We start from the raw sequence: 26,180 nt of genomic DNA on the forward strand, positions 1-26,180 counted from the left end.
GGCGTGATAGCGTACTCCCACGGTCATGCTCCCGTGGGAGCATACTCTACATCTACTCCCTCGCCTAGGAGACCAGGGAGACTTTTTCGATATGAAATTTTAGGAACGAAAAATTTTGAATTTTGAGCTTTCAAACAACTTTATCATTCTCTAAAAATTAGACCGTCTTTGTTCGACTTTTTTTTTTTAATACACAAAAGGTATAATTAATATTTTAAAAATTTTTATGGGTTGGTATTGCATTTACATGTTATAGACACCTTTTAAAGTTCAAATTGAACCACCCACATCCAAGTGCCAAAAACTATTTTTATTTTTTATAAATATTGATCAAAATAAATTTACAGGTATATTATTTTATATTTTATTTATAAATAATTTTAATCATTCTTATTTAGTTTTTTTTATAATAGTAAACCTACACCCCCAAATTCAGATAAAAAATTTATTGAAAAATAAAATATGAAATTATAGCCTTGTGAAATTTCAACCATTGGAAATACTGAGCACCCTTCCTCCCATCCTTCCATTGAAGTCGTGTAGACGAGATACTTGCGATGAACTAAGAAAATTTACTCTTGGTTATGAAATTTAAGGTTCTAAAAACAGTACAATTTGAGTATATCTATAAGCACATGAAAAACTTGAGAATATGCAGTATTTTATTTTTTATATTTACATGTTTCGAGGTTTAGATGATGAATTGAAGGGTATCCCAATGTTGAATTATTAGTTTGGAGCAATGTTTAAAAAAATGCCGAGTCAAACCGGACTCACCCGGTTCGACTCGGGAATCGCCATGGACGAATCGAATCGGCGAAAAAAACGGGAATCGTCCGGTTCTAGAGAGAACCGGACGATTTTGTACAGTGACTCACCGATTCACTGTACGGAATCGGCGAGTCCCGTACGGAACTTTTCTTCTTTTTTTTTTTTTTTTTTTTTTTTTTTTTTTATATAAATCCATGATAGATTTTTTTGTAATACTTGATCAATTTTTTTGTAATCCATGATCGAATTGTTTTTTATTTTTTTTGTAATCTATGATCAAATTTTTTTTTTTTTTTTTTTTTTGTAACCCATGATCGAATTTTTTGTAATCCATGATCGAATTTTTTGTAATCCATGATCGAAATGTTTGTTTTTTTTTCTTGTAATCCATGATCGAATTTTTTGTTTTTTTTTTGTAACCCATGATAGAATTTTTTGTAATCCATGATCGAATGTTTTGTAATACATGATCGAAATGTTTGTTTTTTTTTTGTAATCCATGATCGAAATGTTTGTTTTTTTTTTGTAATCCATGATCGAATTTTTTGTTTTTTGTTTTTTTTGTAACCCATGATAGAGTTTTTTGTAATCCATGATTGAATTTTTTGTAATCCATGATCGAATTGTTTTTTTCTTTTTTTGTAATTCACGATTGAATTTTTTGTTTTTTTTGTAATCCATGATCGAATTTTATGTAATCCATGATTGAATTTTTTGAAAATTTGTGATTTTTTTTTTTTAATCCATGATCGATTTTTTTTTTACAATCCATGATAGAATTTTTTGAAACTTTGTGATTTTTTTTTTTTAATCCATGATCGAATTTTTTTTTGTAATCCATGAGAGAATTTTTTGAAAATTTGTGATTTTTTTTTTTTAATCTATGATCGATTTTTTTGAAAATTTGTTATTATTATTTTTTAATCCATATTATTCAAAGAGAAAATTAGAGAGATGATGATTTTGAGGCCACCCTATCCCAGCCATATTATTCACATATTGAGTCCCAACAACAACAGTGCAGGTGAGCATGAAGGATGGACAATCTTGGGGGATTTTAGATTGGGAACACAACAAAACACTAACATTCAGGGATTTGGGAATAGTCAGACGCCTGCTAATATCAATGATTTGTTTTTAGATCGAAGCAATGAATTGTTAAACAAATTCAATCAATGGCACCAACGTGACCAAGAAGAATAATAACGTCGTCTATCATTTTATTTTTAGATCATATGTTACTAATTTTATGCTTTATTGTAGTCCATGCATGTTGATATACTTATTCAATGATAATTCTATATTTATCCTTTTGTGTGATGTAAATTAAATGCTGAATGGCTGTTCATGCAGGGAAAGAACATATAAATATTCGCATATTCATTCAAAAACATGAAAATTCTTAATGGAGTACCCTCATTTCTTATTGAATTCCTAAAAACCAACATTTATAATGAATTTTAATAATTTTTTCGGATTTTTTTTAAGCTTTATTCTGACCGATTCCCGATCCGGATCGTCGATTTGTCGAACCGGATCGGTTTTTTGGAAGCCCGATCCGAATCATCGATCCTTTTTTTTAACCATTGGTTTGGAGTATTTGTGAGGTGCGCTTCACTTTTATAGTATAAGGTTGATATCTTATATATACCATTTTTTAAATGTAACTGATCTCACAATGTAGTAGGCATAAACCTTAATAACACAATGTAGTAGGCATAATCCTTAATAATAAAAGAAAGTCGCACTTCTTGACCCTAATGAAGATGCACTGGTGGAAGAACCGGCTGGGTCAAATTGGACTTGGCAAGGTTGCTGGACTCGCCCACTAGGTCAGTTGGTTTTTCCGCGGTTTAGAATTAAAGTCCACTACTAAACACCTTGAAAATGTAGAATTAATGTGCACTACTGGAATCTTTCGAAAAATGTCTTTTTGATGATTGGAAAAACATCTTATTGATTGACATCGAGATGTGTAGGTATGGAAAAATATATATATTTCAAGTGTTAGAAATTAGTATATCTTGCAACGTATTATCTAGATTATCAAATTTCAAGATTTTAATATGTTCATAAATCTGCTTGATTTGAACTATTTGTGGAGTTTAAAATATTATAATTAGAGATAACTATAGATTCCCACACCATCATATGAATTATTTACACTAAAAGTGTATATGGTGACTAAGTTTAGAGGTACACCTTTATTTTATTGTTTAAGTTGCAACCTTATGCAAACCACACCCAATAAAAAAAGAAAAGAAAAAAATTATAGAAGGCTTGACACCTTAAAATATAGAATCAAAGTGTATCTCTAAAATCATACAAAAAAAGGGTGACTTTGATGTTATTTGTGAGAAAAAAAGAAATTTGAAGTCACAAAAATAATGCATCTTGCAACACATTTTCTCGACCGCCCATTTTCAATATTTTCATATCTGTAAATCTACTTGATTTAAACTATTTTTTAAGTTTAAAATTTTATAATAAGATAAAAATACTTGCTCTTACTATTTTAAGATTTTTCGACAATAAAATCACATCTCATAACAAAGTTTGGATGAGCTCATTAATTTGATTGTTTTAACTTGAAACCTTATAAAAATCACACAAAAAAAGGGAAAAGTATACAAAGAGGCCATTTATTTATTTTACAAAGAATTCTCAACCATTTTTATTCATCAAATTTCAAATTAGATGGTTGTGAGTGTACTTTTGACCAAACTCAAATTTTCAACAAAAAAATATATTGAGCTTTGTGATATACCATAAGCCATTCAATCGAAAATCTAACAGTTCAGATTAATTGTGACCTCCTTACACCAAAGATAAATAACCTCATAGTTTACAATCCTCTAAAAAAAATAAAAATATGGGTACCACTCAATCTATTGTAGGTAATTTGATGAATTTCCCTTTTAGATAAGACTTTGTTTGAAAAAATTTAAAATTTCGTCTAAACAGGCCCTAAGAGCTTTACATATCTGAGTATTGCCGCCAAATGCATATTTTTTCGGGTGAAACTTCAGGGGCTCGAATGGCGCAAGAAGCAGCAGCTAAAACCCTAATTTTTCCCATCATCGATTTGTCTTCTCCCGATCGCGTTGCCACTTCAAGACTAATACGCCAGGCTCTCTCTCTCTCTCTCTCTAATTTTTGCCACCATATGTTTTATTCTATTCATTTTTTTTAAGGAAGCTTTCATTTAGTATAACAGTTCACCATGTCGCTTTTTTTTTTGGTTGGAACGTTTCAGCTTGATTTATTTAGTGAAATTAATAGAATTTGGGGAAAATTTCTGCTCATGAATTATTAAATTTTTATAATCAAAAGTAATTGTCAATTTTTTAAATATGAGAAAATACATTTAACCATATTACCTTGGCAGATGCCCAAGGAATTGCTGTTACTTTTATATCTAAATGATGGAAAGATAATATGCAGCATGCTACTTTATTTTTTCTATCAAGGTGTTCATCAATTATTGTAATATTTCATTATTGCTGCTCATGAGATTTTTTATTTTTTTTTAATTACATCTTGCTTCGGTAACCTATATCCATTGCTTATATGGAACTTCTCGAAATGAATTTTGCTAGTGAATAAATTGATTTGTTTTGAAGTTTTCAGGCATGCGTCGATTCTGGTTTTTTCTACCTCATAAACCATGGTATTGATGAAGACATGTTTGAGCAAGTATTTGATCAAAGCAAGAAGTTTTTTCAGCTCTCAATACAAGAAAAGTTGGAGTTATCACGTAATAAGGATCACAGGGGCTATACACCATTGTACGTGGAGACTCTTGACACTTCAATAAAGTCTAAAGGTTGATATAAAATAACTGCCTTTAATCATTTTGAATTCATTTCTGTACAATATTTGTTGAACCAACGTTCATTGAATTCCTAGATGACATTGACATAGCACTACTGTAGCTCTATACCCTTGTGGTTTGTGAAACTGTTACTACTATAGCCTTGCAGTTCTTCATACCAGTGATTAAAAAATAAGAATCGGGCTGCAACTCGCTAGGGGTATGATTCCAAATTAACTGGTCCGACTTGGGCAATTCCTGAGATGGACATGGATATAGTTAACAAAAAGAAGTTTCAAAAGAACTAGAAAATTAGGAGTCTCAGACAATGATGGGGTTTTCCAGCCCTGAATTGCCGGCCTCCACATCCAGTCCCGTGTCATACAGGTGATTTTTGAATCATTGCTCTATACTACTGCTGCTACTATTATTCTTATTTCATATGGTCCTTAGTATATTACTGGTCAGGGATTTTAGTGGGTTATAATTCTTAGGCTCTTTTTTACAAGGGAATTTGCTAGATTTACCAGGTGTAATATAAACAAATCAAATTATGTTTTAGAAATAATGTTTACTTCAATGTAGTAAAATGTGAAAACTATTATTTTAACCAAAGGAAACTCGTTAATAATTTTGAAAATATTATATTTCTAGAGAATTAATTTTAAAAAATAAGTTGCCAACCAAAAATGTAAGTAAGCTACAGAAGGTATGCTTTAGTGTTTAATTTAAATTTCAAATATGAGTTGCCAATACTTAGATTATTTGGGAACGGAGGTTTCACTTCCATAGTTTGAGCTTTTTTAGGTAACTGAATGCATTACTAGAAGTTGCTATATGGGTGGATACTTTTTATGGATTAACTTGATTTGAAAATTTGAATTTAAATTAAGTAATGGTTCCAGCCTATTTTTCTTTTTCTAACTTGATTCCCCATAAAATGGGCATTTCTTTTTGACATGTTAAATGGGTAGGGATGGAACCCTTGACATCAGGGTGTGGCTCCACTGCCTTGACCACCCGAGCAAATGTTGTATAACAATAATAAGGGAATGCCCATAAATCCACAATAATTTCAAACTATCATGAATATGCATTAGTTTTTACTGCTGATACATGTATCATGAGAAAATCCTGGTATAGTGAATATGCTGGCAATGTTTTATCACAAAGCCACTATTACTGTTGCTATTACTACTTGAACCAATTGAGTTGTCGTGCATCATACTACCTCGACTACCAGAGGTGTACTGTTACTGCTAGTACTATGGCTTCTTCTTCTACGACTGTTATTAGTAATATTAATTACTACTGCTATTGCTATTGCTACTTCTACTTGCACTCTCTTGCTATGGTTATGCTATTTGTTCACTGTTAATGCTGTTCTTTTTAGTTCATGATTTCGTACAAATGGCTATTCAATTTTGTGGATTTTTTGCTAGCTGTTTATTCCTAAATTATAAATATTTTGACTTATAAATGATAAATAAGTTATGAAAATGGAAATCATTGAAATTAATTGGCACCTCTGATTAGTTGTAAAGGAGTAGTAGTAATAAGATAAAAGTCACACATTCTTTGTGCTTGACGATTAGCCATTTGAACATTGAAGAAATGGCTGTTGGTCTTTAGATTTAAGGTATTGAAACTTTAACAATTTAAGCTTTCTAATTCTTTTGGATGTAGGTTTTCTTCTTGGCAACTCTGTAAACACTTGAAATTCAAATTTCGATGGTGGTACATGAGTTTGGTGCTGTTATGCTTCATATTGTCTTAGCAAACTTGCATTTCAAAGAGGTAGATAATTTAGGATTATTGACATAGTGATTAATGGTGGTCTCAATCTTGTTAGTAGTTGGGATGCTTTTGGGTTTTCAAAGGACATAGGAGTCTTTTCAATTATGAAAAGAATAAACTTTTTTGTAGTTTTCTGAACAATTATGTACTTTCTTGTTTTTTCCCTTGAGCACTTTGAATTCTTGCAATGTTTTTAATCCCCCTCGATATTTAAGTTTTCTTGTTTCAATTTGGATGAATTTTCTAGAGAACCAAAGTGATCCTTATTCATTATAATGGAAAACAGGGGACTCGAAGGAGAGCTTCTACATTGGCCCTGTGCCTATTGAAGGCAGTTCCTCACAAGAAACACATATCGATGATGTAAATCAGTGGCCTTCCGAAGGTGTCATAATTGTTTTACTGGACATTCTTCACATGTTTTTGGCGATATTATATATTGCATGGAGACTCATAAGCATGTCGGTATACATAAACTACACTGCTTATGTTCCATTATAACTTGGTGGACCTTTCGACGCATATCTGGATTTTCTTTGAAAGGCTAATCTCCTACTTTTTTATTTATACTTTTAGGATTCAGTGTTATCCTTGAAAGTATTTGTCTTGGTTTTATCTGAGCCTGTCTTCCTTACAAATTTTTTAACATGGTTTAATTGATTCTCCTTATTTGGTGCCTTTAGCTACTTTGCCCCATTGGAGAGCCACAATGGAAGCTTATTATGACAAGGTCTTGTAAGTTTTTTGTGCTTTTAATCGATCTTAGTTTCTGATTACCAGTTGTTTTGTGTTAATAACTTGATTTCTGAAGACTGAAGGCATCCTTCTATATATGACTTGGTCAATATATAGTATAATTAAACGATGAAATAATAGACTTCATCTTATACTGAATTTGGAGCTGGGAAGGTGTCTTTTTTGGATATGGACTGGGATTAATGCATAATGTAATATCAGCAGAAAGTGTAGTTTTTTATCTGTACATTCAGCGGCAACACTAGGGTTATTTCCTTCTCTATATTAATTGATTGCTTCATTAAATATTAATAAAATATACATAAAGTTGCAATGGAGATGTGATGAATACAGGACGCATATAGGAAACAATTAGAACTATCAGATCTTTCCCCTTTTATAAAGAGTCACTTGCATCGCACTAGTATCACCCTCCTTAGCTGTGGAATCAGCCATATAGTTGAATCAGCTTCCACCACTAGGGGCCCAGAAAGAATACCTTCAACCCCACAAAGAGAGAATGAGTTTATGTCAATCTGAAATTGCCAAAATCTGCAAAACCATAAAAGGCCAAAGACCTTTCCAACAGTGTCTAAAGAGTCGATGCCCACATTAGCTAGGGTAGGGTTCCTTTGAGAGATGCTATTAAGTTTGAGCTTGTGACATATTCAGGGGTGCTGCACTTCACTTATTATTAATTCTTTGATTGGAAACTCTACTTGTTGTTAGCGTTTTCCATTTTTGGCCTATCTCCTTGACCCTCCTGGATTCCTTGACAATAAGAGTTGTTGAAATCATGTACTACGTTCTTCTTTCATAATGCGTCCAAGTTGAGTGTGCCCTAGAAAATTTTTATTGATCTCTCTTTACATGAGCTGATTGTCCAACTTTTTTTGTAAAAAAAAAAAGGGACGCATGGAAAAAAAAAAGCTGTGCACTATAGCAGAGAGTCATGGATCCTAATCCTTGTAATGTCCAAACGCACACCAGTTTCCTCTTGCTATTGGACAAAGCAAAAGGAGGTGATCCAATGTCTTATCGTATTGAACGTGATATAACTCATAGTGATTTAGAAACCTCCACGTCAAAGGTGATATCTGGCAATGATCTTATTACAAATAACCTACTGGTAGGATGAAATCACTTATGTTGGACCGAATAGTTTCACCATGAGGTGGCTTGGGAACCTTCACGTCCCATCAACTAAAAATGAGATGGCAAGGATCTGACTAAAAACACCTATGGCTATCACGTTTCTAAAGTCATCTATCAACTCTTCTTTGTTGGGTTTATGTGGCCTTTAAAGGCCTTATGAGAGCTTGTATGAGCATTGTATATAGTGAAACATAAACTTAGTGGGAGTGTGGTCATCTTGTGGACCATACTTGGCAAATGCAATTTGCCGATACTCAAACTAGGCTCGACGTGTTAGGTCAGCCGAGTTGGAAAAACCCATTGTACCTGGGCATAAAGATATAACCGAGGAGGGTTTAGTGGGTTAACCCTTGATGAGGTGGGAATATAACCGGATGAGAGCCGAGGGACTGTGTGACCCTTGTGTGTGATGAATAGTCTATAAAGACATGACTAAAATCTCATTGTTGTATCATCATATGACATGTACATAGATAACCGTACTGAGATAGTAATCCACCTTTGAGGATGTAGCATGCATATGTGCAAGAGATTACCCCTATGGACCATAGAGTCATGGTTGCATCATGGGCTGACGGATCATGGTTTGTTTCTAGGGGAGAACTTGAAATCCAAAGGCTGAGATTACGTCCCCTAGCCCATTGATTGACTTTGGAGGTCCAATTATGAGCCCCTGCAGTGGACTGTGGGTCATGGGAACTGCTGGGTCAGTTTGAGAAAGCTAGTATGGATCGTGGTCCACAATTGAAGGTGGAGTGCTCCTTGCGTTGATTAAATCCTAGACATATTCGGATATTATTCCCATCAAAATTAATTTAATTTAATTAATTTTATGTTATTTGATTTTTAGAATGTTTATTTGGATTTTTATGAATCTTCTAATATTTTAATTTTGTCATTTGGATTTATAAATCAAGAGAAATTCATTTCTAAAGTTTTAAATAAACTAAAAGGTTTGAAAAATCTAAAAATCAATTATTATAATTATTTCTAAAATATGTGGGACCCTCTATAATTATTGGAGGCCCATTTAAATCATATGGGACAATTGGGTGGGGCCCATGAGTGGCACACCGCCCACCCATAGGGGATTGCCTTTTCTTGCTAAATATGGTGAGAGGCATCCCATGCTAATTGGCTGTCCATTTTGGACCTACTGGCATTAAGGAATGATAATATTGAGTTTTAGAATATCTTGTTAATCAAGAAGGTTTGATTTGAAAAATAAGGAATGAATATTTACTAATAGAGAAAGTAAAAAGATAATTTCCTTATTTAATTTATTTGATGGGAATAGATTGAGGAAGGGGAGGATAAGGTTTTTGCACCTTCCTTAGCATCTTGATGGTGGATCTAGGGAATAGATGGCTCACATTTCTCACCCCACAAGTCTCCTTGGATCGACGTTCAAGATTTGCTCTTACGATTTTGTGGCAAATCCTAATGCATGAAAAATCTATAAAAGGGATCATTTTCCTCCCTTATCTCTATACCTCTTACGTATTCTCTCTTCTCTCTCTAAAATAGTATCTCTCTCTAACCTCTCTAAGGGGCACACCCCACATAAGTTCTCTCTCCAAAAAACCTAAGGGGCACATCCCACCCTAATCTACCTCTCTCTCTCTTATGGGTTCTAAATCAAGCTAGTTTGGTTATATGATTTTGTGGGCAGCAAAAGGATCATCCCTAGCTAGTAGTTTTCTTTCTCATTTTTTAATTTCTATCTCTCATAAGCATCAAGCCAAGGAATTAGGCTAAGCAGTGAGGCTTTAGGTGGGTGGTTCTAGATTGGGACATATGCATTGTTTGGGTTTTGCCATAAGAAGGAGAAATCAAGAAGCCGGTCAAAGATACCGAGCACCATCGGAAGGAGGAGACCCAGTGTGGGGTGTACTAAGCCCGGTTGAGGTAATCTCCGGCACCCTCTTTGTTTCTTCCATATTTATTTATTGTCTTTTATTCCCAAGCATAGGTTGTGTCTTTTCTTTGTCATTTAAAGAAAGGTCTTGAATGGCTTCAAGTTCTTGAGATCCTATTTTATTCTTCTATTTTATTTTATTAGAAGTTATTATATTGTAAAAAGACTACTTGTAAGTGATCTAGACCGTGAAGAAAAGAAAGAGAATTGAAAAAGAAAAAAAATTTATTATATACTCCGGGTAGATCACACAAGTCCTTCTTTCATTGTCCTCATGATATGGACCTCCTCCATTAACACTAATAGCTTCCTTGGATTTATCACCTTCTCACCCCCGTGGTTCCTCATGAATTGGGGACAACAAATCTTCCAACCATTCCTTCATTTGAAGATTTGTTGACTAGAGTGAAATGGATTATGAATGTATCACAACCACACTACACATCTGATTTATTAGAAAATAAAAAGCATTAAACATATTGCAAGAGCTTAATGTACTCCAATTCCACCTTCTAGACTTGATTCCTTTAGTTTAGAAAATACTACTCCAAGCCCTTGACATCCTAGCAGGGCTCCCTAATGCCGTATGTGCAAAATTCAATTGCTTAAACTTTGGATACCATCAGTTTTTATCATGAGCTTAATTGGATCACTTGATCATGCCCACATCTGAGACATGCTACAGACCAAGAATTTAGAGTTATGAAAATTTCTTTGCAATGACATGCATGCATGTATGTGTCTTGGTAATGATACTTCATTGCATTTGCAGATTGAGAGAATAATGAAGGTGACTTTTTTCCTTCATTTTTTTTCCTTTTTACATCTTTCATAGGAGTGCTGGGATTAGAGTGATATCGTTGATCGCTTTGGCGCTGAACTTAAGCGAAGATTTCTTCATGAGAGTGGGTGCACTAGATTCACCAGCAGCATTTATTCGTCTTTTACATTATCCAGGTGAGATTGAATACATCGATAATGATGTCTACAAATGTTGCTACAGGTCATTAATATAGAAAAATCTTAACTTCATGTATCTTAACACACACATATGCGTACACATTCTAAATGATAGAACTTTGTGACTAACTAGCCCCTATGGACTTATTATATGAGTGGTCACATAATTTGCCATTATTTTTGTCAAGTTTAGAAGATTCTGGTCAAGAAGCATGTACGTGGATTCATTTGTTATGCTTTAATGTCGGCATTCAATGCGTGTGAAGGTTGTCCCACAAGGTATCCAAAACAATGCCAACATGGAGACACACATCCGTACAAGAAATAGTTATAAACTGTAAATATGATACATTTTTAATAGTCATAGTACGAATATTTAAAAAGATAATATAGATTTAAATTTTATTGCTATGTTTTAGTATTTTTATAGTTACATGAAATTTTCATGATGGTTATCTTAGTATGACCTCTGTATTGTTAACACATCTGTGTCACTCCCTGCCATATACGATCATACCTTGCACATGCATGTATCTCCATCTTCTGCCCTTATGTTTCCTCCGTTGCCTCCACTTGCTTTGCTTATTTTCCACTGCCTCTTCCTTCTCTCCTTTCCCGGCCAGGAGCTAACATGCTATCTCTACTTCCATTGGCTGGAAATGATTGTAGCTGTAGCAACTATTACTTAGGAATGATCGTAAAACACCAGTGTCGAAAATCTCCTTTCCCTTACAGAAACAAAAAAGAATAATTCTTAGGAGGGCTAGAAAGTAAATTTATATTTTGTGATGTACGCCACCATTTTTGGAAGGCCATATGGTTCTTTTTAAATTATTTCCTATATTAGCATTTGATTCTCTTTTTTTCTTTTTGGAAGAATTAAGGATCAAGAAAAAGTCTTTTATGATATTGGTGGCACAAAGAGATAAACTATATCAAAGAAAGATTATCACATTTATGCCCAAATTATAGATATCTTTCCATGGATTTGTAGAGAGATACTTTAAGCTCATCTTCTTTGACAAAGAGGTATTTATTATCTAAACAGTTTTATGGATATATATTAACTTGATGATTGCACAATTTGAAAGGAGTGACTAACCAAATGTGGTGTTTGTTTGCTACTTACTGGACAATTTGAAGGAGCCTATGATGTATTTTTTGAAGGGCTTGGAGTTAGGATGAGTGTTTCGTCGTTTTATAACAGGACCTGAATCAGTTACTGGATGGGCCTTAGTACAGCCAGATTTAGGAGACTTTTGTGTGAACTGGCTTTGTTGGGTCAAAGCATTTATCTCACGTTATGCTATCCATCATAGATTGTATATATTGTTGATGATCTTCTAATTGCAAGGAGTGGTGCAAGTGGTATTTCTCAAGGAAGGCTAATTGCTGTTCTTATTAATTTCTAAAATATATTGGTTGGCTGATACTTTATGGAACTATTATTTCCATTGTTCTTTGGGGTTAAATAGCTTTTGAATCTGATTCATAGGTGAACTTCCATCGTCAGAGGACTTAAATTTTGGTGCATCTGCTCATTCTGATTATGGAATGATCACACTTTTGCTCACAGATGGAGTTAATGGCCTTCAGGCAAGTCTTGTTTGTGTTCAAAATTGCCAATTATTATCTACCTTTAAAAAAGAAAAAAGAAAATGGCAAACGTATTTATATTTTTTTCAACTATGTTCTTAGATCTGCAGGGAAAAAGATAAGCAACCACAAATATGGGAGGATGTACCTCACCTCAAAGGGTAGGCTTTTGAATCAGATTCTCAAATCCTTCACTAAAATAATGGATCAAAACCTCAAAGTCTCATATCAAGGCACTATTTGCTGACATAGGAGGAAGTATGATTGTGAGTGTATTGGTTAAGTAAAAAAATGCAACTTGGATTGAAGACACAAAAGAGAGAAATGTGTGTTTATGTGTCTCCATATATTTGATGCAGTTGGCTTCTTTGGGATTTGAAACTGGCACGTAGGAAACTATTTTCTGTAGTTTTAATATTTATTTATATTTTTATTTTTGCTTTTCAGGGCATTTGTTGTTAACATTGGTGATATGTTGGAGCGGTGGACCAATTGTTTATTCCGGTACTTTGTCAGCATCCATTTCATCCGAGAACCAATTTTTTCTTTTTTTTGTACTTAATGTTGAAATGAACATGCATTTTATTAATAAGTTCATTGTTTAGTCGACTTAAGCGGAAGTCAGCTTTGTCTAGGGGCTCAAACTTGGTGAGCTGTGGAAATGGAGCTTTCAAACATCAAGTATTACTTTAAACACGATAGTTCATATATTTGTAATAGTTCTTTATTAGCAACATGCATAAACCATATGGATTCCATTTCTTTTAAACTAAGTGAAAAAGGGATTCCATATATTTTTGGTGGGTTTCCATTATCTCAAAATAATAACCTATATTTGAAAATGCGTCTTGTCCTCATATAAAGTGTTTAACATAGATAGCATCCTTGTATTGACCTTTTTGAAGTCATTGGATATACAATATCTATATATCATCAAATTTCTAAAGTTTGAATTTATCATTTGTTGATGCAAAGAGAAAATAATAACTAATCAAACAATAAAAATAAAATAAAATAAAAGTTCAAGAGATTATACCTTTTCTCAAGGTTTGCAAGGGAGTCCACCTCAAAAACGATCTTTTCACAAGATCAACTTTATTCAATTCAGATCTTTTCATAAGATCAACTTTTCTCAATTCAGATCTTTTCACAAAACCAACTTTTCTTAGTTCTCATTCTTTGATCATTCTCTGATCCTTTACAATGATGTGACATCTCCCTTTAAATAAATTTCAAAAGAAAAAACCCACAAAGATAATTTTGTCTCTCTCTTCTACATGCTTTTCCCTATTTTATCTCTCCTCCCTATTTTCTCTCTCACCTTTTCTCTATCTCACGTACCATCCCTATTTTCTCTCATTCTAACTTCCACATTAGCTTTTTTCAGAGTAAAAGATAACTACCACTTATTATTTCCTAAACCATAAGATCTTTACCTTATCTATATATATATGTTTTTTATTGAAGTTGACTTATCATTAAGAAATAAAGGAAGTTACACCGACAGAGAAAGTAAAATTAGATGGTGGGCCTTTACCTTATTTATATATTATTCCCTAAACTAAAAAGATAGACCTTCCCAAAACAAATCACTCACCAAACTCAGGCCCTCCTAACTTGTCTTTTCCTATCTCTAAGAAAAATAAAAATGATAATACTAAATATTTTTTTTGGAATTTTTCTTCTGCGGCATTTTCCTTAGGTTGGAAGAAGCTCGACCTCGAGCTTGACTCAAAGTGGATCCCCTTCATCACCATGCAAGACTATCTCTTGAACTTAATTTTCTTCTGGAACTTTGTCCATTTCCTTAGCCAAGTGTACCTCCATTCTCTTTTTTGGGCATTCATATACACAGTGCCCTGGTTCGTTGCATCGATAACATGTGAACTTTGCAGTGTCCTTTTTCCTTTCATTAAATTTTGGTTGGCACAAAACCTCCTTCTGGGTGTAAAATCGCTTATCTCTGCTCCCATAATATTTAGTTTCTATTCATAAAGCACCATGAAAAGCTTCACTTAAAGTCCATGACCGATGTAGAAAAACGTCGTCCCCAATGGTTGGTTGAAAGCCATTTACATATCGAGCAACCTTTTGTCCTTTCGTCTTTTGGAGGTTGTTTCGAGCAACTAATTGATAAAACTCTCTAGTATAATCTTTCACTTTTTTCTCATTCTGTCGAAGATTTTTGAGTACTTGAAAAAAATTTGCTTATGATCATCACGAAGAAAATTTTATTTCAGTTTCTTTTTCATCTTTTAATTTTTCCTTTCCACTACGAAGTCGGGATTGTTGAACTTGCTCCCACCAGGCTGCAGCATACTCGCAGAGCTTGGTAGCAACAAGTTTAACCTTACGTTCCTCTAGCAATTCACTCCATTCAAAATAATTCTCAATTGCACTTAACCAATCAATAAAAACTTCAATATGGAGCTTACCATAAAATTTTGGGATAGCTATTATAATATCGAAATCTCGTTGTCGCTTTATAGGATGTGGATCTCATCTGCAAATTTCTTCTTGACGTTTTGGATCAGCAGCCTGGGTCGGTCGGGAAGCTTGATTTGTCTGTACGGTGACATTTGTGGCCAAGTTGAGGTTGCGAGCACCCTCTTCTTGATGAATGGTGTCCTCCAATCGTTGCAACCTCAGATCCAACCATTGCATCCCTTGATTGGTTTCACTTATTTCTCATCGGTTACCCTCCAACGCTATATTCAAGCTATCTTGAATTTGCTGACCCATATAATCCATGAGTTGCGATAATATATCCTCGAATGTAAGAGCAAGTTTCGACGACATCGTAACTGTTGGATCTCTGGATCTTACTTGCTTACCAATTGATGTAGGGAGAAAAAGTGACTGGAATAATAAAAAAAAAAAAAATAGTTGAGAGAATAAAAATAAATAAAATATAAAATATAAAATATAAAATAAAAATAAAATAAAAGTTTAAGAGATTTTACACTCTCTCAAGGTCTTCAAGGGAGTCCACCCCAAAGAGGATTTTTTCACAAGATCAACTTTACTCAATTAAGATTTTTTCACAAGATTAATTTTTATCAATTTATATCTTTTCACAAGATCAACTTTTCTCAGTTCTCATTCTTTGATCATTATCTGATCCTTTACAATGAAGGGACATCTCCCTTTAAATTAACCTTAAAGAAAAAATCCACAAATGATAATTCTCTCTCTCTTCTACATACTTTCCCCTATTTTATCTGTCCTCCTTATTTTCTCTCTCACCTTTTCTCTGTCTCACTTACCATCCCTATTTTCTCTCATTCTAACTTCCACATTAGTCTTTCTAAGAGTAAAAGATAACTACCGCTTATTATTTCCTAAACCAAAAGATCTTTACCTTATCTATATGTTATTCTCTAAACTAAAAAAATAGACCTTCCCAAACAAATCACTTACTATCCCTAAGAAAAATAAAAATGATAATACCATTTTTTTGTTTTGAATTTTTCTTCTGCGTCATTTGTTAGCCCGAACATAAGATACATAACATTTTTGCAAAAAGAGCTTCTTTTGTCGCCCTTTGTCGATAAGCTGGATTTGTAAAGTCCATCTGTTTGGGCTTTGTTGAATTCCTCTTTTTCGTTTCCTCTAGTTTCTCATTTTTGTTAGAAATAATTATAAATATGACATTCCTTTGTTTTTTCTCCATTCAATCCTCTTATCTAGAAGTGTCTGAAATATCCCAGCAATATTGAACTTCTTTTTCTCATTTTCTAACTGGTTCTGCCTAGCCTTTTTGAATACTTTCAAATTTATCTGCCATGTCTTCTTGAATCTTTCCCAGAAAGTGCCAAACTACTCTTGTTTTCTGCAATAATATTCAAAATCCCTCACCTACTTGAAAGTATAATTGTATGACCCTTGCACAAGTTAACTTCTGGGTTTTAGTTTTTTTTTTTTTTGTAGTTTTAGATTTAGAAGAATATTTTTTTTTTTTTGTAAAATGCTAGTGTACAACCTTGTATTTGAACTTCCTTTGCAATATGCTGGGGTTTCCTTTCCCTAGTCCTATTTTATAGTTTTCATGCCTCTGGTTTTGTTTTTTTATCCATATTATTTATTTAAACCATAATTTATGTTCTCCGTTCTTGTTGATTTTGTTTGCAGTTCAACGTTACACAGAGTAATCGCAAGTGGTCAAGAACGATATTCAGTAAGTGGATTATTTCTAATGTCTTTTTGCTACATGGAGTAAAATTTAGAGAAATTTATGCCCATGTTCCCCTAGCTGTCCATTATTATAAAAATCCCCTCAATTTTTTGTGTTTTAAGTTTGTAGCCCTTTTTCATCTTTTCTTATTTTTATGTCTAAAACGCTACCACTTTGGACCTATGAACTTCTTGACTTTGGACCGTCTAGGTCCGAAGTCCAATCACGACAATACTTAGAACATTCACTGCGGACTTTGAAGATCCGAAGTGAACCCTGCAGATCACTTGGAACTTGACGGGACTTCGAACCTGTAAAGTCATAGTAAAAAACTTTCATATGGACATCGGTCCGAAGTTATCACTTCCTACCTTGAAGGTCCGAAGTGGCGGCATTGGGAAAAGGGGTATGAACATTAATAATAATAATAATAAAATGAGGGGATTTTTATAGTACGATAATTTAGGGAACATATGTGTAAATTTCTGTAAAAATTGTGTTCTATAAATTATAAAATATGTAGAGTATGATTACTGAAAAAATTCTATATAAAAAATAATATCAGTGTTCTAATTTCAACTTGGCAGCAATATAAACAGTATATCATCTAAAAGACAAAGCTTCCTGAGTAAAGGTAAAAGTTAATACTTTGAGAGATGAAGAAAAACTTTGGTTTTAGCTAGTGCTTAGATCCACAAATTCTCAAATTCCTGGGCACTTAATTTTGTCGATTGTTTGTGCAGTTATTATCTACCTCAAATACTTTTGATATTAAGCAATTCTTAAAGTCATTGTCATTCTAATGATTTACATTGCAAAATTTCAGGTGGCATTTTTCTTAGATCCAAATTTTGACTGTTTGGTGGAGTGCCTGGAAAGTTGCTGCTCTGAGACAATTCCGGCAAGGTAGCACATTGTTTGTTTCTACCCTTTGTTTTTTATCTTATTATGTACTCATTTCAATACTGATAAAGATTCATGTTTTATGTCCATCGTCCTTATCTATTTTTTTCCTGCTATGTTATCAGCATCCATGACATAATCATGTTAAAAGAGCAGATTTTATTGTTGAGCTGGGTTTTATCTTTTTCTTTGACATTCCGGGTTCCTTTTCTTACTCAAATTTCATTCCTTTTCAGTAAAGCTCATGGTATTGTTAGCTTGGAATCAAGGGGGACATAATAGAAACTTATCCTTTGAATTTCTCGTTGTGTGTGTGTGCACGTGTGTGTATGTGTGTGTGTGTGTGTGTGTGTGAGAGAGAGAGAGAGAGAGAGGGAGAGCTTTCTTCCATGTGAGACATTTAAAGGCCAATCAGTAGCTAATGTACTTTCAAAGATAAGTCTTTTTGGCGTATGCTGTACTCAGCAGGGCTACTTTAGTCTGGGTGTGGGTTTGCTAAAATGTTGAAACCAATATCATACTTATATCGATTTTTAAAGAACCAATCACATTAGTTTGCCCTTGGTTTTAATTGCCTGACTTGATTCTATTACCGGTGGCAGATTTCCTCCAATTCGCAGTGGGGACTATCTGAAGAAGCGACTTTGGTTGACTTACTCTTCAGGTTGATAAGAAAGTTGTCAGGGAACATGGCTAGAGGATAGGCATGAATCTGGTATACTGTGAGCTTGAACTCTTGTACTCTAATACTGCTCTATTATAACCATTTATGCAATTCCTTCCAAGTAATTAACTCATGATTGTAAAAACCTTGAAGGCCTGGCCAAATCTCTGTATTATAACATGTTTGCGAAGGACCTTATTCTAAACTTGCTTAATTTTTAGCCTTAAAAGTATGGTTGCTTTTTCTGACTAATTAATAAACTGTCAGAATTTGAGGAAAGAAACATTATCCAAATGGTGTAGTTTTTGAGAAATGAAGTATCTTGTTCTAAACTTTAAAGCTTATGAAACTATCATTGTTAAATTGTCCTAGCCATATAAAATCCTCCTCCTCGTCCTCCTCTCTCTCTCTCTCTCTCTCTCTCAATCTCACGAGCACAGTTGGTGAGGGGAGACATCTATCATGAGGCAAGGTCCATCACTCTTCTCCCTCCGCAAAACATTTTCTTAAATGTTGTGACTTTCTTTAATACAATACTATGAATTTCTCTCAAATGACATTTTTCATGTATGTTATGGGATTACAGCCAAATACCTCTTGTTACATAATGTTTGTATCATATTAGTGGTAATTTTGGCAGCAGTGGAATGTTGTTTTTTCCCTCGAAACCGTAACATCTGTATTAAGATAGAGTAAAACAAAGTACAATGATATTGGCATCCCACATGCTGGGTGCTCTATACAAGAAGCCCACATTAGCAAAAAATGGTAGGTAGCTCAAAAAATGTTGTACAACATAGATATAAGCAAAAGCTAAATACAGCAAAGGCTAACTACACGGGGGCCAAAAAATCAAAAGGGTGCTTCTATAGTTCCCTGCATGCCATTCTGCGAAGCTTCTTTCTTAGTGAGGGTGTCTCCAGCTGAATTGGCTTGGGATGTGCATCGCCCTGCAAATATAGAATATTTCATCAAAAGTGTGGAGCAGTCTCCAAGGGCAAGGAGAAGATCCTGAGGCCGAGGCAATGACCTTTTGGAGTCCCCCTCAGTAACCAAAATTGAGCTCCAATTTGGGTTGAAGTTCCTGAGACTTTCGAGGAGGGGGAGAGCTTCTGCCAGAGTTGAATCAGCATTGCCCGATAGTTTGAGAAAAAGAGGGTGTGGCCTGTGGAGCCTCTAAAGATACCACTATTCCAACCAGTGGTGGAATTTTCTTACTGGTGACATTTATTTTCCTTCAAAATAGTTTGCTCACCTTTTGTAGTGTAGAGTTGTGGATTGCCATCATCTTAAAATTTGGTTAGCTTAACTTAATGTTAGACCCGTGGTTGGATATGGCAAAGTCACTTTTAGTGAGTCTAAATATGCTTTGTTCATGCCATAGAGTTCAAAGCTTTCATGTTCATATTTTGTCATGCAAGTGTGCATTTGTGTGTGCTCACACGCTTTTGCATGCATGGATATTTATAGTGAGCCATGTAACATGAGTCACTTGAATCATTACTAAGGATCAATTCTTTGAGGAGCATTGATATCTGTGAAGGCTTTATCTGGTTTTGTGCTGCGGTAAAGAGCTGAAAAGTATTTTTTGATTGGTAGTAACCCATGAAGAATTGGCAATAAATTATAGAATACTTCGGTACACATGCCCACAAGATGCATGTATGGAAGTAGAATAGACATAATACATGGCTATACGTATGGATGACCATATAGGACTCACATGTTTGCTTTGTTTGAAAGCATGGAGCAGCTCAAGCAACCTTATTTATGAAGGACATAGACAACATGCATGGATCTTGTATGACACATTCAACCTCATGCTAGCACCACGCATTCAGCAGTTGTTTAAAGGTTAGCTTCGTCAATACACCCTACTCTTTCTTCCTCTTGGCATTGATCTTGCCTAACCCATTTGATGGACATCAATTGTGGAATCATTCGAGCTCAATAGCACCGGCCTTGGACTCCTTGACCATCTTCCCCCAAAACCAGTGCTCTCTCCACACCGAACCCATTTGCTCTATTGGAACATTCTTTGTCTCAGGCAAGAACAAGTACACGAATGAAGTCATCACCGCCACCCAACCCCCAAAAAAGAAAAAGATCCCGAACTTAAGCCTACAAAGCATCGCCAAAAATGTTTGCGCAACTATAAATGTGAACAAGAAGTTCACCGCCACATTGATACTCTGACCTGCTGATCTGATCTCTAAAGGGAATATCTCACTAGGGATTAACCACCCAAGTGGGCCCCACGACCATCCGAACCCGGCTACATAGAAACCTATCATCACTAAAACAAAATAAGACCACGCTTTGCCCAGCCCTTCTCCATGGTCACCAAGTTTTGCCCCTATCAACCCACCTACAATCATTTGAGCCACAAGCATTTGAGCCCCACCCACCAAGAGCAATGTACGCCGACCAAAACGATCAACAGTTAGCATCGAAATGAATGTTGAGATGGTCCCAACAAGCCCTGTGACCACTGCAGACATAAGAGAGGCGCTCTCTCCAAACCCAATTGTTCGAAAAAGAAGGGGTGCATAGAATGCAATCACATTGATCCCAGTAACTTGTTGGAAGAATGGTATAGCAATTGACATGACCAATTGGGGCCGGTACCTCTTCTTCAGTATGTTCTTGAATGGGTGAGAAATGCTCTTTGAGATTTTGCTTGCTTGGATGAGATCTTCAAACTCGTTGTTTATATTTGTAGTTCCTCTGATCCTCTGGAGCATCATTTTTGCCTTATCGTGAGAGGCCTCCCTCTCGATCAAGCTATTGGGGGTGTCAGGGAGGATTAGGGAGCCTACAGTGAGAAGGGAAGCGGGAACAGCAGCCAAGGCTAGGGAGACTCGCCACCCCCATCCACCAGATATCTTCTCGGTGCCATAGTTAATGAGATTTGCCGCAAGAGCACCAATTCCAACACTGAATTGAAAGCCATTGCTTATGGCTCCTCGATATCGAGGTGGGGCCATCTCTGACAAGTATAGTGGGACAGCCTACAAAATGGATTAGATCAATGGGCGGGTTCGTACCAAATCAAGTGTCAACATCAAAATTCTTGGTAAGTCTTAGAGTCTTCTTGTTCTTAGTTTAAAGAGCTTTTTTTGTCAAAGGATACTATTCTATGACCCATATGATCATAGATTCGACCATAGAAAATCAACGGTCATCAGTGTCATCACCTTCCAATCAATGGATGGATGTAGAAGAACATGAGATGACCTAAATGTTAGATCCCTCTCTCTCTATCACCCTCCATCCATTGATTTATGGGTGATTAGCAACTATGATTATAGATTCTCTATGGTCAGTCATATGGATCATAGTGTACTTTTCCTTATTTAAAAGAAAATTGTTTTTGAGAGAGAGAGAGAGAGGTCACCTGGTTTGCGAATCCAACGCCAATACCTAGCAAAACACGCCCGAATATGAGCATATAAATGTTCATGGCAGCTCCCCCAAGCGCTGAACCAGCAAGAAATGCAGCACCACCAATCAGAATAGAAGGCCTGCGACCATACGCACGCGTAACAGATGACGCAAAGAAAGAGGAGATGAGTCCGGCAATGTACAGTGAAGAAGTGAAAGACGTCAGGAGTTCACTATCAAATTTACAGTAATTGCTGCTTATTGAATCCTCTTGCATCTTTTTGTATACTTCAGGGAAGAACTTCTCGAGGAAAGGCCCCATAGAAGTGACACCCCCTGTATGTGACGCCATTGAACTTCATCATTTTGCAAGAAGGTGCGGGTCGAAGTTTTAAAATCCAAGTTTCTTAATACAAACGGTTAAGGATTATATAAAAGGCAACCTTACTTGTAGAACTAAAGCTGTGATGTTCTACTGCCCGCTATAGTTTAACAGAGTAGTAATGTTCTACTGCCCAATAGTTAGACAGTGTAAGCGTGAACGTTTAATTGTGTCAAAATCTGGCAGTCTTTCAAGACAAAATCAAAATTTGGTATGTCTTTTAAGATGGTGTCAAACTTATGCCTTCTGATTGAAATGGGCGATGTGGATTACTCTGACATTACTTCAACAAGTAAGGGTGCCACCTTATATAAACTTTTTCTTGTATACTATAAAAGTTCTATAGCTGAAATACTGGCGAATTTGAGGTTAATTAAATTTAAAAAATGGTGGAAATAACCATAATTCACAAACTCAGACCTTGACTCAGTTGTCATTAGCGAGGGTCGAACACGTGAACCAGTGAGCTGTGTTTTTTAGACTTTGGCCTAAGAAACCGTGTGCCGCTAAAAAACTGAGTATGGCTAGAGATAGTCCCTATAATATCTAACAAGTAAGTTATTATATTTTTGTATTTACCTAATAGGAAAGTTCTTGTAATTACCTCTTTTTAAATGGTATAGTAACAATATGACCTCTATATTTTACATGTAAAGCTCAGTTCTCCTCCTTTTTTAAATTTTTTTTTTATTTTTCCATCCTGCTTCAGAACTCCAAGTTTGGAACCGGTTTTTTTTTTTTTTTTTGGCCTTGTTTTTAATTTGGAACGCCAAGTCTTGAGCCCAATTTTTTGTTCAAAAAAGGATTGGAACTTGAAGTTCTGACCAAGAACACGTATTTTTTCTTTCTTTGATGATGGTCAGGTCGCAAATTTGAAGTTTTGAACTGAGTTGTTTGGTCAAAGCACTATTTGGAAATTGTTGCTATGGATTCGGAATTAGTCGCTCGATTTGGGATTGATGGGAGAGTGACCTAGTCTTTTATTTGGATTAGGAACAATTCCTCATTAGAGGGATATGCTCGATTTTGTTTGAGAATTGGACGAATCTGTCAAGGAATTTGGCTATCCTAATCAGCTGAATCCACCTTGTTTATTTTTATATTTTTGTTTTTTAAATACAAAAATAGTATTTTCAATATTCTCTGCTAGTATAGATTGGGAATTGTCAATCATTATGGGCCCAGTAAGAAGCCAGTTCATCAAGCAAATCCAGGCTTTTAAACAATAAGAAAACGTATAGTTCCCTATCATTTCTCCCATTGCTCCGGGAAGATTGCGGACCAATAACTCTATAAACCCATCGTTGGAAAAAGTTTACATAAAGTTGAAGCCTAAAAAAAGGTAAGATTAAGGGCACCCCCAAAATCATTGGCAAAAGGGTGTTTTGTTGAAAACCCTCATCTCGACATCGTGATGTATAGATATGAAAAAAAAACAGACATTTCAAGTTCTAAAAATACTATATATTACAACACATTATCTGGATGGTTCATTTTCAAGATTTTTATGTATTTATTGATATGCTTAATTCAAACCATTTTCGGAGTTTAAAGTTGTATATTTAAAGATAAAAATAAATTCTCACACCATCATAAGAATTTCCAATGCCAAAATTGCATCTCACGATAAAGTTTGGAGGTACGCTTTGATTTGATTGTTTAGGGTTGCAACCTATCTTGTGTCCTCAAAAAAAGGGAAAAATCTGTACACCTTGGGACATGCTTTTTAGGCATAGTTTTATCTTAGTACTTTTTAAATCACCCAACACACAATTACTATTTATTTTTTGCAGCCACCCTTTAAGAAAAAAAATAGCTTTGTTTTAAATGAAAACACCCTTTACGTATATATCCACGATTTTCTCTCTAAAGGCTTGAAATTTGAAATTTTAGAGAGAGAAATTGTCTTAAATTTTTTATAGAGATTATTTAATATTTCAAGTTTGTAGAGAGACATTATCAAGCATTTTTAGAAAGAGAAATTATCTCCAATTTTAGAAAGAGAAACTGTCTCAGATTTTTTTTGAGAGAATAATGGGCTTATACATGGGGGGCATTTCTAAGCTACTCTCTTCCCTGGACGGGGCTGAAAAAAAGTGGTAGTTAGATTAGCTGTGTGATTTAAAGTATTGGAGGGACCATGTCTAAAAGCATGGTATACATTTTCCCAGAAAAAAGCATCCATGGGGGTATTCATTTTCTGTGAAAGAAATGCATTTGGTGCTTTGAAAATGCTTCGTATGGAATCTGATCTGAACTAGTAATTTGAAAGAAATTCACAATCCACTAAAAAGATGGATTTTCATGGGCCTCAATGTTTGCGTGTTTGCACTAGGCAGGGCTTCATGCTAAAATTGGTTTTTTAATTTTTTTTGTTTTTTAAATGGGTATTTATGGCCAAATTAACATTATTTAATTTTTAAATCGGTGACCAAATTAACCTCATTTAGTTTTGAAATAAATCAAAGATATTCTTGTAATTGAAAACAGGGAAAGGGGCCGGAGTCGTGATGGTAGCACCCCCACACCTTGGTCACCGGGGTTTCATTCAGTCCACCCTTAAAAAAAACACCAACTCCGAAACTATTTGAAAAAAAACAGTCACTAACACCTTCAAAAAATTAACTCTTAAACTATTTTCAGAGGTTTGTTTTTCCCCACTGAATTAAAAAAAATAATAATAATTGAAAACACTCTTAAATTGAGATTACCTTTGTTTTTTTGGTTTGTAGGAAGGGATGATTATCAACCCAAAAAGACAAAAGATGACCTCTGCCCTTTGAGAATGGTGTGAAGAGGGATGCATTTTTCTTTTGTTTATCTTTCTTGCCGCCCCAATGCTTACCTTAGAGATGTGAACAAAAATCCCTCTCTCTCTCTAATTCTCTCTCCCTCTCTCTCTACATGTGTGGGTAAAGAAAGTGATGCAGTAAATTACCTGAAATTCCGATGTCATAACCGAAGATGAGACCTCCTGTGGCCGCCACTATGCATGCAAATAGCACAAATGGAGTCATCTTCCCACTGTACTCCTTAGACCAACTACTCGACCCCACTCCGACCACCATCTCTCTCTCTCTCTCTCTCTCTCTCTCTCTCTCAGGAGGGAATTCAACTTTCTCCCTCTCCTTCACACACGGTCTCCTTCTCTCACACACACACAGTCTCTCTCTCTCTCAACCAGGAGGTGCTTGAACTCTCTCTCTCTCTCTCTCTCAAGCAGTAAGCACTTCAACTTACTCACCTCTCTCTAAATCAGGAAGCACTTCATCTCGCTTTCTTGTTTTTTTTTTTTTATATATCTGAAATTTTTCCTTCTTGAATGGTCACTTCATCTCCCTCCTGTCTAAACGAGGTTCTCTCCCTAGAAGCTCTTCAATTCTCACCTCTTTTGACCAGGAAGCACTTCAACTCTTATCTCTCTCTCTACCAGGGAGCACTTCATCTCTCTCTCTCTCTAAGCCAGGAAGCACTTCAACTCTCTCTCTCTCTCTCTCATTCTCATCTCCAAAACTTGAGTCATGGGGTTTTCCCCTTGGACCTCCCCCAATGGAGTTTAATGAAAGACATGTAAGAGTAAAAGATAAAGGGTGGGGAGACCCCAAAACTTTTTATATGGGGAGGGGAAACCCTAAAGTTTTTTAAATGCTACTATGCTAAGGAAATGCCAAAGCAGCCATTCTTGACTGTCTGGCAAGTTATTCAAAGCATATATGGTATTTCATTTATCTATTAAAACTATATCATATTTCTTTTGTGGAAAATGGTTTGATAGGGCTGCACCCTACCAAAAGGCCTCACCTCATAACTCATCAAAAACTGTAATTCAAGTGTTTAAAAACTTTAAATTGATCATCTTAGCTTGAACATTGTGGATGTGAAAAAAAATTGGATTTCAAAGTTCTAAAAATATTGTATATTACAACA

General features: G+C 35.1%; 2 protein-coding genes across 32 annotated transcripts; one reads left to right on the forward strand and one right to left on the reverse strand.

Annotated features, from left to right (window-relative positions):
- Positions 1 to 3,656: 3,656 nt before the first annotated feature.
- Positions 3,657 to 22,489, forward strand: LOC18428217 (kihadalactone A synthase LFS). 30 transcript variants are annotated; one of them, XR_016047961.1, is made up of 14 exons: positions 3,672 to 3,901; positions 4,402 to 4,597; positions 6,669 to 6,767; positions 7,066 to 7,117; positions 11,026 to 11,147; positions 12,646 to 12,746; positions 12,849 to 12,907; positions 13,194 to 13,250; positions 13,352 to 13,427; positions 16,878 to 16,923; positions 17,747 to 17,826; positions 18,426 to 18,538; positions 20,231 to 21,563; positions 21,956 to 22,489. XR_016047961.1 is itself a non-coding variant. In XM_088856225.1 (11 exons), exons 1-11 carry the CDS (start codon positions 3,773 to 3,775, stop codon positions 18,490 to 18,492), a joined length of 1,008 nt encoding a protein of 335 aa, XP_088712351.1. In that variant the 5' UTR covers positions 3,657 to 3,772; the 3' UTR covers positions 18,493 to 18,692. The 30 variants fall into 30 exon arrangements, 5 of the variants coding, with proteins under 5 accessions (XP_088712351.1, XP_088712352.1, XP_088712353.1 ...); XR_016047963.1 differs by lacking the exon at positions 13,352 to 13,427 and adding an exon at positions 17,508 to 17,554; XR_016047958.1 differs by lacking the exons at positions 13,352 to 13,427; positions 21,956 to 22,489 and adding exons at positions 15,236 to 15,522; positions 17,508 to 17,554 and having other exon boundaries at positions 20,231 to 20,592.
- Positions 19,951 to 25,612, reverse strand: LOC18428216 (hexose carrier protein HEX6). Of its 2 annotated transcripts, none has more exons than XM_020663569.2 (3): positions 25,192 to 25,612; positions 21,885 to 22,011; positions 19,951 to 21,498 (listed from the first exon to the last, which is right to left on the reverse strand). In XM_020663569.2, the coding sequence occupies exons 2-3, from the start codon at positions 21,948 to 21,950 to the stop codon at positions 20,425 to 20,427; spliced, it is 1,140 nt and encodes a 379-aa protein (XP_020519228.1). In that variant the 5' UTR covers positions 21,951 to 22,011; positions 25,192 to 25,612; the 3' UTR covers positions 19,951 to 20,424. The 2 variants fall into 2 exon arrangements, with proteins under 2 accessions (XP_020519228.1, XP_088712349.1); XM_088856223.1 differs by having other exon boundaries at positions 20,312 to 21,498; positions 21,885 to 22,207.
- Between the last annotated feature and the right edge of the window lie 568 nt (positions 25,613 to 26,180).

Source organism: Amborella trichopoda, chromosome 13 (assembly GCF_054954075.1).
Source record: "Amborella trichopoda isolate Santa Cruz 75 chromosome 13, AtrichopodaSantaCruz75HAP2 v2.0, whole genome shotgun sequence".
NCBI classification, from domain to species: domain Eukaryota; kingdom Viridiplantae; phylum Streptophyta; class Magnoliopsida; order Amborellales; family Amborellaceae; genus Amborella; species Amborella trichopoda.

What these genes read in the sequence shown, in the direction of transcription:
- LOC18428217 (XM_088856225.1), top strand. Translation starts at nt 3,773, where the DNA reads ATGCATATTTTTTCGGGTGAAACTTCAGGGGCTCGAATGGCGCAAGAA. An exon ending in CACTTCAATAAAGTCTAAAG is followed by an intron (nt 4,598 to 6,668) that starts GTTGATATAAAA and finishes AATGGAAAACAG; the next exon opens with GGGACTCGAAGGAGAGCTTC. An exon ending in ATGGAGTTAATGGCCTTCAG is followed by an intron (nt 12,747 to 12,848) that starts GCAAGTCTTGTT and finishes CTATGTTCTTAG; the next exon opens with ATCTGCAGGGAAAAAGATAA.
- LOC18428216 (XM_088856223.1), bottom strand. Translation starts at nt 25,321, where the DNA reads ATGGTGGTCGGAGTGGGGTCGAGTAGTTGGTCTAAGGAGTACAGTGGG. An exon ending in TTATGACATCGGAATTTCAG is followed by an intron (nt 22,208 to 25,191) that starts GTAATTTACTGC and finishes CGTCACATACAG; the next exon opens with GGGGTGTCACTTCTATGGGG. An exon ending in GCGTTGGATTCGCAAACCAG is followed by an intron (nt 21,499 to 21,884) that starts GTGACCTCTCTC and finishes TCCATTTTGTAG; the next exon opens with GCTGTCCCACTATACTTGTC.